The 11,544-nt window shown below is 38.7% G+C and overlaps 1 protein-coding gene across 4 annotated transcripts in view; it reads left to right on the forward strand.

Moving 5' to 3' along the window:
- LOC129771019 (uncharacterized) overlaps positions 1-11,544 on the forward strand; it is a 209,622-nt gene that overhangs the window by 95,376 nt on the left and 102,702 nt on the right. For all 4 annotated transcript variants that reach the window (XM_055774257.1, XM_055774259.1, XM_055774258.1 and 1 more), the window contains exons 3-4: positions 2,304-2,336; positions 2,593-2,697. In XM_055774257.1, the coding sequence (XP_055630232.1) occupies positions 2,304-2,336; positions 2,593-2,697 (138 nt within the window). The remainder of the gene's footprint in view (positions 1-2,303; positions 2,337-2,592; positions 2,698-11,544) is intronic.

Genomic DNA, 11,544 nt, shown 5'->3' on the forward strand with positions numbered 1-11,544 from the left:
TGATTGTTACCACTGTTGTTTCTGCTTTACCATCGACCCTCTTGACATGAAGTGCTTCCCGGTTAAAAATGAATGATCGATTCGGAGTGCAGTAGCGAAATTTATCCAACTTCAATAGCTAGTGAATCACACAAGGGTGGGGCTTGCGACCCAATGTTTCGCTTCTCTATTCTTATTTCTGTTGAAGGATGATATGCTCGGTGAATAGCTACGATTGTTCTCGCAGTGTCATTGATGTATTTAAATTGCCAACGATCAACCGATCAGTATTCTACCTACAATGAGTAAAATATTGGATCGTGTTATACTTATTCGTAATAAACAACATCAGGAATATACGAGGTATGGCACCCTAGAGGGGTGGGGGGGAAAAATGAATAGTGCGTTCGGTAGCTTGAAGTGTCTGCTATAAACGTACGAAAACACGTTTTTGTCACTATAGTAATTTGCGAGCAGCAGTGGTTTGAATGGAACGTGGTTTGTAGTGCGCGTCGGAAATCATGTGTGACGAAAAACACGAACAACAACGCACCTGCCCATAACGCGCTGTCGGTGAAGCAATTTTAGCCGATAAGGGCATTCCAGTGCTCGAACATGCCCCATACTCGCCAGATCTAGCCCCATGTGACTATTTTCTATTCCCCAAGATCAAATCCGTGTTGAAAGGTACCCGATTTCAGTCCGTAGAAGAGGCGAAGAAAAAAGCGACGCGGCTTTTGAACGCCATTACAAAAGGAGAGTTTCAGCACTGCTTCGAACAATGGAAAAAAACATATGGAAAGGTGTGTGAGGAGCGTTGGATATCGTTGTACCGTAATTTTTAAAATATAACCCTTTTTCGTAAAGTCTCGTTATTGAATAGCCATATCTCGTAACAACTTAATTCCAGGTGAACAGTTTGGTTTTAAGTGTAAACACTCGATGAACCATCACAATGTTAAGCTCGGTGTTGCGATTCTTTTTGATGGTGCTCGCGGTTATGATGATCAGAGTTACTCCATTCTTCTCATGGAGATTGAGTTCCGAATACTCTGCTGTAAAATAGATTTATTTTCTTCTGGCATCCGATAGAACGATGGTTTCATTTCAAAATTATCTCGAAATTGAAAAATACCAGTAAATTATTTCAGAAAAGACTACGATTTTTATTCATAAAAGGCAATACACGTGGCTAGAAATCGTCCTTACAAAACAAAACGGGCACATTGAGGATAAATGTTTGACATTTTTCAGAAAGTGTGCCAAATTAGAAAACAGCACGTTTTTATGAAATAATGTGAACGGTAATTACTTCTTTGGTTCGAGCGAATTTTGATGATTTGCATACCAATCGAATCGGAAATTCTCTGAGATTGGTTTGATGTGATTGTAATGTATAAATATCCTAGTATGTAAATGGTTTAAACTGATGAAAATTATTAGGATTCCCATTTTCCCATACATTTGTAGTCTTGCGGTAACAAAGCGTTCGTGTCCAGGACACAACCCTCTACATTTTTTAGAAACTAGCAATGCCTTTCTCTATATTCAAACTAAATTTAATGTATTTCTTTGGTGTGGAACATTTCTATGTTTGTGGTTTTTTGAATATTTTTTTCGATGTATGATTGAAAATTTTGGAAAGCTTCAGCCCAAATTCATTGCATTCGAGTTCGATACCTTAATAAAATAGTAATTTTTTGGATAAAATTATCAACCTTTTTTTAATTCTTTATGTTCTGACTAGAGATGAAACGGACATCCGGTAGCTATCCGGTATCCGGCCAATATTTGCTATCCGGCCGGATACCGGATAGTGACCTACTATCCGGCAGGATACTGGATATTAGAAAATATAAATTATTTCTAATTGACACAAGATAAACCATAACAAAATAGCTTATTAACATCATTCATATATAATTAAAAGTAATGTTGGTTACTAAAATGCCAGATTTTATAACTGAGCCTGTAAAAATAAACGAATTAAAAAAAAAAAAAAATGCCAGATTTTTTTTTTCTCAAAAATTGAATTAACATTATTTCTAGCAAATCTTGTTAATTGAATATACTCCTTAGAATTGCCATTGCGATTGTGATGTGAGTGCGATCGATTCGGAATGTTTTCACATAACAGTCGATTTCGTTTGCAATGAAATATTTTCTCTGAACGCGATACTGACTATTATTTTTGTTTGCGGCCAAACTACTATCCGTTTCATCTCTAGTTTTGACAGAGAGTTCTGCAATTACATTTTTGTTTTAATACCTCTTTTAATATTTTGATGCTCAATAATATTTATATTTGTTTCATCTAATTCCAGGGCCTCGATGACACTATTTCTACAGAAAACTTGGTAAGCAAATGAAAAATAACGGTTTCGTTCGGTAAGCATCATGTGCACATCTATGCATCACCATTTCACGGAACGAAGGAAAATGAAGACACCAGCAATAGAGACATATTGCGGTATAGAGGCACCATACAATGCCATCACGAAATTGCCTAAAATCGAACAAAACCGCACCTGAATGTGCATTCTGTGCACCTTCACAAAATGGTATTTCATCAATTGATTATTGTCCGTTTCACATCTGACCTCCCCCCAACAGCCACAACATCCGAAAGCCAAAGAGTGGCTGATTGCAGCAGCTAACGCAAACTACCATGAGTTGGCTAAGCTCTCTACGGACCATCCGAATCTGGTCAAGCTGCAGGTGAGTCAGATTTTTCAATGCCCTCTTCCGAGCCCAATTCACATTTCACAACACTTGCACCGGGAAACGGGTGCAACATACGATGCCACTAAGGTTCCCTCAATTGCTGCTCAAAACCAACAGCCGAACGGTTGGCCTTGGATTTGGACGATGGTAAAATTACTGGCACTGGTTAATTAATTAAAACTGTTTATTCGGTATACTAGGTTGGGATCCGAAAACACAGTACGAAGCCTAGAGAGGTCTGTTGCGACCACATTCGACGGTTCAGCGATGTTCTCTCCTTCTTTGAAAATTTATTCGTTTGTTTTTGATAATATATGTGGCTAAATTTCATTCATAAATTTTAGCTTCGGTTTATTGTTTTATTGTTATTGCCTATTGATTTTGAAAGGCAGAAAATTTAACCGCTTCCTCCCGCTCTGTCTTGCTCATCTCGCGTCTGTTAGGTCCGATTTCGGCGGCGATTCCCCAAGGCTGCAGGCAAGCGTTCAAAGCTGTGTTGAATATAATTTTCTCGCCCCCCAAATGAGAATGATGCTGCTCTGGGGTTCAATGCATGTGCAATTGCATCCGTACAAATGCGTGTATGTGTGTGTGCGTGTGTCGGTTTAGCAAATACATGTTTACTCATTTGCAAGCGATCGAATCTGCCGTTTGTCGAACGATAATTCACAATTTTCCACCATAAATCGCTAGACTCAATTAAATGAGGTTTTTATTAACACGTGTACAATTGTATTCGCCCAGCTGCCAGCTCGTAAATCGTGTCGAGTCACTTAGACGTAAAACGACACAACCAGTTGCTACTAGCGAATCGCGATGCTACTTCTACCGTTTCCGCTGCTAAATTTGATTTCGATTTCAATTTGATAACCATCCCTTAATTTAATTCAAGAAAAATAAACACGTGTAGAAAATTGATTTCTGCTTTTAGAAAAATTAGGGAAAGTGAGTATAAATTCCACGTCGTTCGTTAATCAGTCCTTTGGACTTTCAAATATCAAAATTATGTCTAGCCCTTAAACACTATTCGAATAACACTTTACTACGGAGAAAATGTCACGTATCCTATCTGAAGAATACGATTCGTACCATAACATAATTAACAATGAATTGTGAGCAAAATTCTTGAAAATTTCAAATAATAAGGATAATGAGATAAGAGAAATTTAAATCAATCCGAAGATGGATGAAATTTAAACTCAACGAACGTCATGCTTATCAATTTCATCGTAAGACGACAAAATCACATCGTCCACTGGCATCTCGGGGCTATTCCCCAATCAATCCTGGCTGTCGCGCCATGTGTATGTCAAGTCAGTCGATCTCCATTTAAAAATTGCGAGCAATTACGTTCGTAAATTGAGAGGCGAAACACTCTTGACAGCTAGCAGCCAGCCCTCGGATGACGAGGAATGACTGGTGGCCCTTTTGTCTTTTATTGGCTTGGCAGCCAATTTTACTCCACCACACTTTGGGTGGCATAAAGCGGTGGCGGCGGTCGGGTTTACCATCAACCAATTGACGAAATCTTTCACCACCGTCTGTCAACATCTGAGCACCAGCGGCGGCAAAGGAATGACGATGGCGTGCCATCGGTGGCCATTAGTTTGATGGTTTAAAACGACAACCGACCAACCGAGATCTGGGGATGACGACGTTTACGCCGCTGAGGACGACGACAACGACGACAGCAATGGTTATGGCAAAACAAACAAAAGGCCGTTGAAAACGAAAATTTATTCCCATCGCACATAATTTCATCCAGTCGAAGCCGAAAAATTTATATCGGAAGGATGCATAAAATTTTGAATTCCTGTGTACGACAGCAGCAACACAGATCGTCATCATCGCCGACATTTACATCAACAATCGCAGCACTCAAACCCGTTCGCGACACTGGCGACGCCTGTGTGTGCTTGTGAGATGGATTCGAGGATGAGCGTTTTGTAATAATGTACTGAGTACCATAGCTTCAAATATTTATTAAATTATTGGTTCGTGATTTTTTTAAATACAGGAAACGATTTCTTCACATTGAGTCGATTTCTACTTTATCATACTTGACAAGGCGAAAGTATAGTAGAAGTATATTTCATATTTAACCCTTCGATAGTATACTCAACTTATGACGCAGAACCTAGAATCTCGTCATTCAGGTTTTTCTCACAAAATGAGCCTTTTCTCTCGATTTAAGGTTGCCAAGATGTACATAGTATTTTCCTAACCAGGGCCCGAAATCTTCGAATGGGAGAAATGAAGACCGACTCTACTCTCAGTAGCTACATTTCGACTTGACTAGCGTTGATTAGCGAGAATGGCTGATGAACTAGTCCAGTCAGTGGTTATCAGGGCCCGAAATCTTCGAAGGTGAAAAATGAGGACCGACTCTACTCTCAGCAGCTTCGACTAGAACTGCTTCGGCAGTCGCCGCCAACAAAAAGTGACTTGACTAGAAAATGAATTGACTAGCGTTGACAAGCAAGAATGACTGGTGAACTAGTCCAATCAGTGGTTATTTTAACTGATTCGACTAATGAATACAAATCTGCCTCTTCATTCAACCGACTTCAATCCACACTTCCATTTCCCTCTGACACTAATTCATACCCGCGTACCCAATATTATTTGTAAGTCCATATAAAAAGGAACGAAAACATGATTTCTGATGCAAAAAAGAAGTTACCCCATCAGTGGACGGTTTATTGTCCACCCATCGTGAACTCAAACCAACGAACTTAGACATTTATCAAGTATGCTATAAAGGTTCTTGCGTTAGTATTAGATAGTATTAACAGGTGTTAATTAAAAAATAAGAATTTTTTCAATACCTTTCAGTAACTCAAATAAAGAGCGTAAAATTTTCTTTCTCCAAGAAAATTGCTCTTTGGGCACCTTAGAAACAGTAGGCGTGTTTGGTTTTGCTAGTTTGAATTTAGTCAAAGCAAAGATGGTGTCGAAACAGCACGTGCTCCGCGAACGCATTGTACAGTTCTACGAAACGCATTTCCAGCAAGGAAAAAAGTTCACGGTGGCACATTTTAAGGAAGAAAATGTACCTGTCAGTGCGGTATATCGTATCCTGGGCTCCCTGAACGTAGAGCGGAAGGGTATGAAGTGGTCGTCCGGTGACGATAATGACGAAGCAGAGGAAGACATCGTTAAAGAAGCTGTTTGACAACAAGGACGCAACCAGCCTGCGTAACGCCGGTTGGAAATATGGTTGCTCCCACGTATTGATCCATCGGACTCTCAAGATGGAAGGAATCGTCTGCAGGAAGAAGACGAGGTCGCCGGAGTACACGGAGGAGCAGATTGAGACGGTTAAATCACAGTGTCGGTGGATGACCAAAAAATACAGGGGACGTCTTTCGTTCTGGACGACGAAAGCTATTTTCCGCTGTCCAAAACGCATATTCCAGGAATAATTATTATAATTACTACTCCAGCGACAAGTCATCCACACCGCCTGAAGTGCCACGATAAAATCCTGCTGCCGTTCCTGAACGAGCATCACGCGGATGGGAAGTACGTCTTCTGCCCGGACAAGGCGTCTTCCCATTACGCCAAGAAGACGCTGGCGTATCTTGAGGAGAAAAAGATACCGTTCGTGCCGAAAGATCGTAACCAAACAAACTTGCATCGCGACAAAGTTGCGTCGAACAGCAGACCACGGCCCTTACTCAAACATTCACTGACTTTTTTTTTGAAGAAAATACATTATGTTATTAATAAAAAATACTGAAATCGATGAAAAAAAAATTTTTTTATATGTGATTGGAAAAATTCTCATTTTTTATTTAACACCCGTTAGGCGTGCAAAATAGCGCACATACACTGCACGTTATTTTATACGTGTAAGTAATTTTCGTGTACGATACAAAAGAATCTAGATCACTTGTAGCGTATGTCAAACCGTGATGAACTCAAACATCGATGCATGCACATGGGATAGAGAAAGAGAGGAACGAATTCGTTTTGAGGAAAGTCACTTCAAAATGCAATGAGGACAATTTGACTGGGAAGAATAAAATGATATAGTCGACTGACTGTTTAGTCGTTTTGGCGGAGGAACTGCGTGAAGAAGCCAATAGTCATTACTGACTATTGATATAGTCAGTCAGATAGTCAGCTGACTATCCTCAGTTGAATATGACTATGCAGAGCCCTGGTGGTTATTATAACTGACGCGACTAATTTTCATCGAGTTTTACCTTGGATTTGAAGTTGCAAAGAAAATCGCACCTCGGTTTGATGCTCACTTATAATTGAAAGGAGCAAGACTGTGTGAAAGAAATTGCTAATTTTCTGCACTGGTCGCCATCGGGCGGCCCTAAATAGCAATATTTCTTCTCTGCCCAATGTCTATTTAAATGTTGCAGTGTTTGTAGTCTGCATTTATATTTCTACAGTGCATTTTTAACCAGAACGATCTGAAAACATGCGAAATTTTAATCTAGTTTTTTTAGAATGAAACGTTTCACACACAGTTGATTCAGGAAAATGTTTATTCCGCGGATGGGAAGATTTTTTTTGATTCCAGATATTTTTCTCATATGGGATGATGGATTCTAGTATGAGCTCTAAAATATATATATATCTTAGAAATCATTGGTTGTATAGAAAAACTGTCTAAAAACAAGCCACTCCAATGTCACTAACTTTTCTACAAGAACTTCGCCGGCATAACGTGATATTATGAGTTATTAGGAACTCTGAGAAAGATACATTGAAAAAAAATTTATTTCTGGTAAGTAAAAAAAAAGTTCAAAATAAAAGTAAATTTTAAATCACTCAAAAAAAATTCTTTTTTTCAAATTCTTTTTTGGAGATTTCAAGTATGCAAAATTGTTCAAATGACTCATGTCTTTACACCGACAATGTTTCACTGTAATCTGAGATGGTACTGCCAACTCCTAAGATGAGTTAGAATGAAATTCGTCCAATGAAAATGTGTACATTCTTTCGAGGTATAATGCACGTTATATCGAATGGCGTTATATCGAGGGTAAGTTATATTGAAGTATTCCTGTACTTGAAGCTTATAATTCCAGGAGGAAAAATAATAATTAAAAATAAAATCTTTTAAGTAAACTGTTCATTTTTTTCAAGATTCAACCCTTTGCAGGAATGGTGAAGTAGCGTGATTCTAGTGATCATTTCAAATCATATAGCTACGAATTGTAAACTTCCTTGAGTCATCCGTTTTCGATACAAAGTAAACAACGATAATTTGCAATCTGTGGAAATTTTCTAAAATTTGTTTGATGTGTTTTACATTTCCATTTTCCCATACATTAACGAACAATTGATGAATCGGTGAGAATCAATATTTTCATACTACTGCGAATCACTGAATAGCTCGCTCGAAATCCAAATGCAAAGTACGTTCCACGAACAACGTGGAGAGCATAAATAATGCGATTTTGGCTACTCCCTTTTTTCAACTTATTTCTATGCAATCAAGTCACAAACCTCGGTATGTAGCCAGCTAGTGTGTTGTTCTCCTAAGAACAAAAATATATCATGAACCAACCATCTTCAGTTGTTTCCATAAATCCACGCAAACCATTGGCCCTTTTCGGGGCCTCCAAAAGTTTCTAGTAAAGAGTAATTTTGAAAGTTTCAATGCATTCTGAAGTAATGTTCGAAGAATCAAAAAGTGAACTGATTTTCATATTTTTTTTTGCCGGGAGAGAGCTTGTGTGAATTCAGGAATGTGTTCGGACTTATTGATGACATTTTTCAATATCTCATTGAATTTTCGTTAATTCGTGCATTTTTTTTCGGGTAGAAAGTTCAGTAGTAAAATTTCAGTCGGATGTGAAAAAGGTATTTCCAGCATTGGGAGCTGCGTGCTTTGATGTTAAACTAAAGGTTAAAATTCGTTCTTCTGCTATTGATGTCGATTATGATCGGGTTTTCTTTAGTTGTTCTGCGAAAGGTTCTGAATGGCATAATTTGTGGATTATATCACCGGCAATGATTTAGTATTCCTACGTTAATGCGGTTGTGTCTTGTACACCACCCTTCAATTTTTTTTTTAAATGTAGAACAATTTTTTCACAATTTTATTTGACAACAAGACAATTGGATAGAATAACTTTTTATATAAAAATCAAGCAAAAAAATTACGTGAAAATAAAATGCAATGTATTTGTATTTTTATGTACTAGTAATAAAGTTTGTCTGTTGGAATTTATAGATCCATTCTGTTACTCCCTATTCACCTTTTTCGTGTGAAACAAAAGTACAAAATTACATTTTTGTTAAGCAACCAATACTTTTCTGATTGACTTCATCCTAGAACGTTTTTGTACTTGTTATTGGGTGTATATAGGTACCTGTTAACCTATCTAATGACAGGCATAACCAGAAAATTGGAATTTCTAAGCGCAATTCACGTCTTTGTTTACTTTTCGTCGTTCGTGAAATCAAAACAAACATTTTTGCGCTCTGGCTCAATCGGCCCGAAAGCACTGATTTTTATTTAAAATGTTTTTTTAATGGCACGTCAGCTAATCAAATAGTGATAATTATGTGATTTTAAGTGCACCCGTGGCCGAGTGGTTAGCGTCTCAAGGCGCGTCCACATTATGCCGAATGATGCCGATCGGCCTATACCAGGCGACATATTCGGTTCGTTATGTAATGTGGACGCCCCATCGGGTGCACGAAGCCGTCACGAAAAAACGAAGCACAATGTCGTCAACGCTTTACTTCGTTTTGTTTTGGTTCGACTTTCTCGAACCGGACCCACTTGTTTCGGGTTGGGTTCGGTTTGATTTGAGTCGGGTTTCGGCACGTCGGCAAGCCCGGTCGGTACGTCCACATTTAGTCGGCTTTACCGGGCGACCAAGGCTGATTGGCGTAATGTGGACGCGTCTTCACATTATCATGCCGGGTGTTCGGGTTCGATTCTCGTTCTGGTGGGGGGATTTTCCGTCAAAGAAATTTCTTCCGACTTGCACTGTGGTCACGCGTATTCTAGAACTTGCCCCTCGGAATACAATCAAGGCGTGTAATTTGGCTGAAGAAATCTCAACTATGTATTAGTAAATACGTTGAGACGGCAAAAGTTCCTCAGGGAACGTTATCGCCATTCAAGAAGAATTAAATGACTTTGAAAATTTGTATACGAGCATTCCAACTGACAACCCTGGGGTAAGTTGAAACAGCAGTGAGAATCGACTTGAATCGTTGAAGAATCGTTGAGACGGCAAAAGTTCCACAGGGAACGTTAACGCCATTCAAGAAGAATTAAATGATTTTGAAAATTTGTATACGAGCATTCCAACTTACAACCCTGGGGTTGCTTGCCCCGGTGTACTTAACTTTTTTTTATTTTTAGCTCATTAGATGAGATAAGTGATAAACACACATTTTTTTATTTTTTTATTTTAATTAAGCTCGTATTTATATACGAAGCAGTAATCGAAGAATCATAGGATGACAGTAATTACTAACAGAATACATTCCATTATAAAACAGAGTTTATGAGAATCAACTTAAGCTGTTTGAGAATCGTTCGGATACGAATTTGACCTTCTACTATTTTTTGAATATGAATAAGTTAATAGGAAATATTTTTTCTTTCAATTTCAAACAATTCTTCGAACGACAACAAAGGTTTTAGACACATATCGTTTATATATGCATATACCTGGAGAGGAAAACGTAATTTATACAAATAATATCGATGATAAAAAAAATCAGTGTTCAACCCACGCATTTTTATCAACGAGTTCACTACTAGTACGCGTATAAATTAACTGGAAGTTTGTGAAGGACCAAGGACTTCTATGTTTGTCCACAACGTAATAATCGTTTAATGTAATTGATGTAAGCTGCTCGTCGTATGGCAGCAATCCTATCCTCAACCTGGTTTTCATTTTTCAAACTTGATCCACCATCAGAAACGACAGAATCGATGAATGATGGAAAAATGTAATCCGATGAAACCGCGTGCGCTGCGAGTGCGAGTAGTTATTTCCGGGCCGCCACGGTGCGTTCAGCTCTTTTTCCAGCTCTCTCAACGCGTCATAAATGTCACACAAATTGTAGCATAAATATTGTTCTGCGACATCTCGAGCACCTCGTTGTCGTCGGTAGCAATGGGAATCCATCAACAAAACCATCGGCAAGTGGCCAAAATAAAGGCGCGCGCGTAAATTGCCACGCGGCTTCCATATCGTAAATTAGGTTCGTGTCACATATCTCACTTTCCCACCGCACTGGATTATCTTTTATTTTCGTGTCCTGCGAAGAAAAATGCCGCCCCGTAACGTTAAGAATAATAGGCCCCTCGTATGAGTGACGGGTTGACGTAATTTAAAATCCACCTTCTCGGCTAATGAGGGAAGTGAAAGCAATTAAATTGTTTGGCTCCTGAACAGTATTCATCGGTATTGTTAGTAGTTATGAACGATTTGATGAATAGATGTGGAATCGGTCCTCGAAGAAAAAACTTTACAATATGAAATTGTTGGTATTTTAGAACCATTCACTGTAAATCGCTACCTCCATTTAGATAGCACATGTCAGTGACGCATTATTAGCTCTCTAATGAGCACGAAAGTGACGTAAAGGGGGAAAACTCGCTACCCTCAGCACATGTAAATTTTAGAAAAATGTGACGATGAAAAATTGGGTCTCTTCGTTACCAAAGCAGAAGGCGAGTGGAAAACGCGATAAAGTTGTTCGTGCTGCGCTTTAGAGTATTCTTCAAGAATATTAGTCGAAACATTATTTCATTCGTTGCTTGACAGAATTGGGGAGAGAAGAGTTAACAGATGACAGCAGTTATCTGAAGGAAAGATGTTGAATGCAACTAAACGGTCGGTA

This window comes from Toxorhynchites rutilus, chromosome 2, assembly GCF_029784135.1.
Source record: "Toxorhynchites rutilus septentrionalis strain SRP chromosome 2, ASM2978413v1, whole genome shotgun sequence".
NCBI classification, from domain to species: Eukaryota; Metazoa; Arthropoda; class Insecta; order Diptera; family Culicidae; genus Toxorhynchites; species Toxorhynchites rutilus.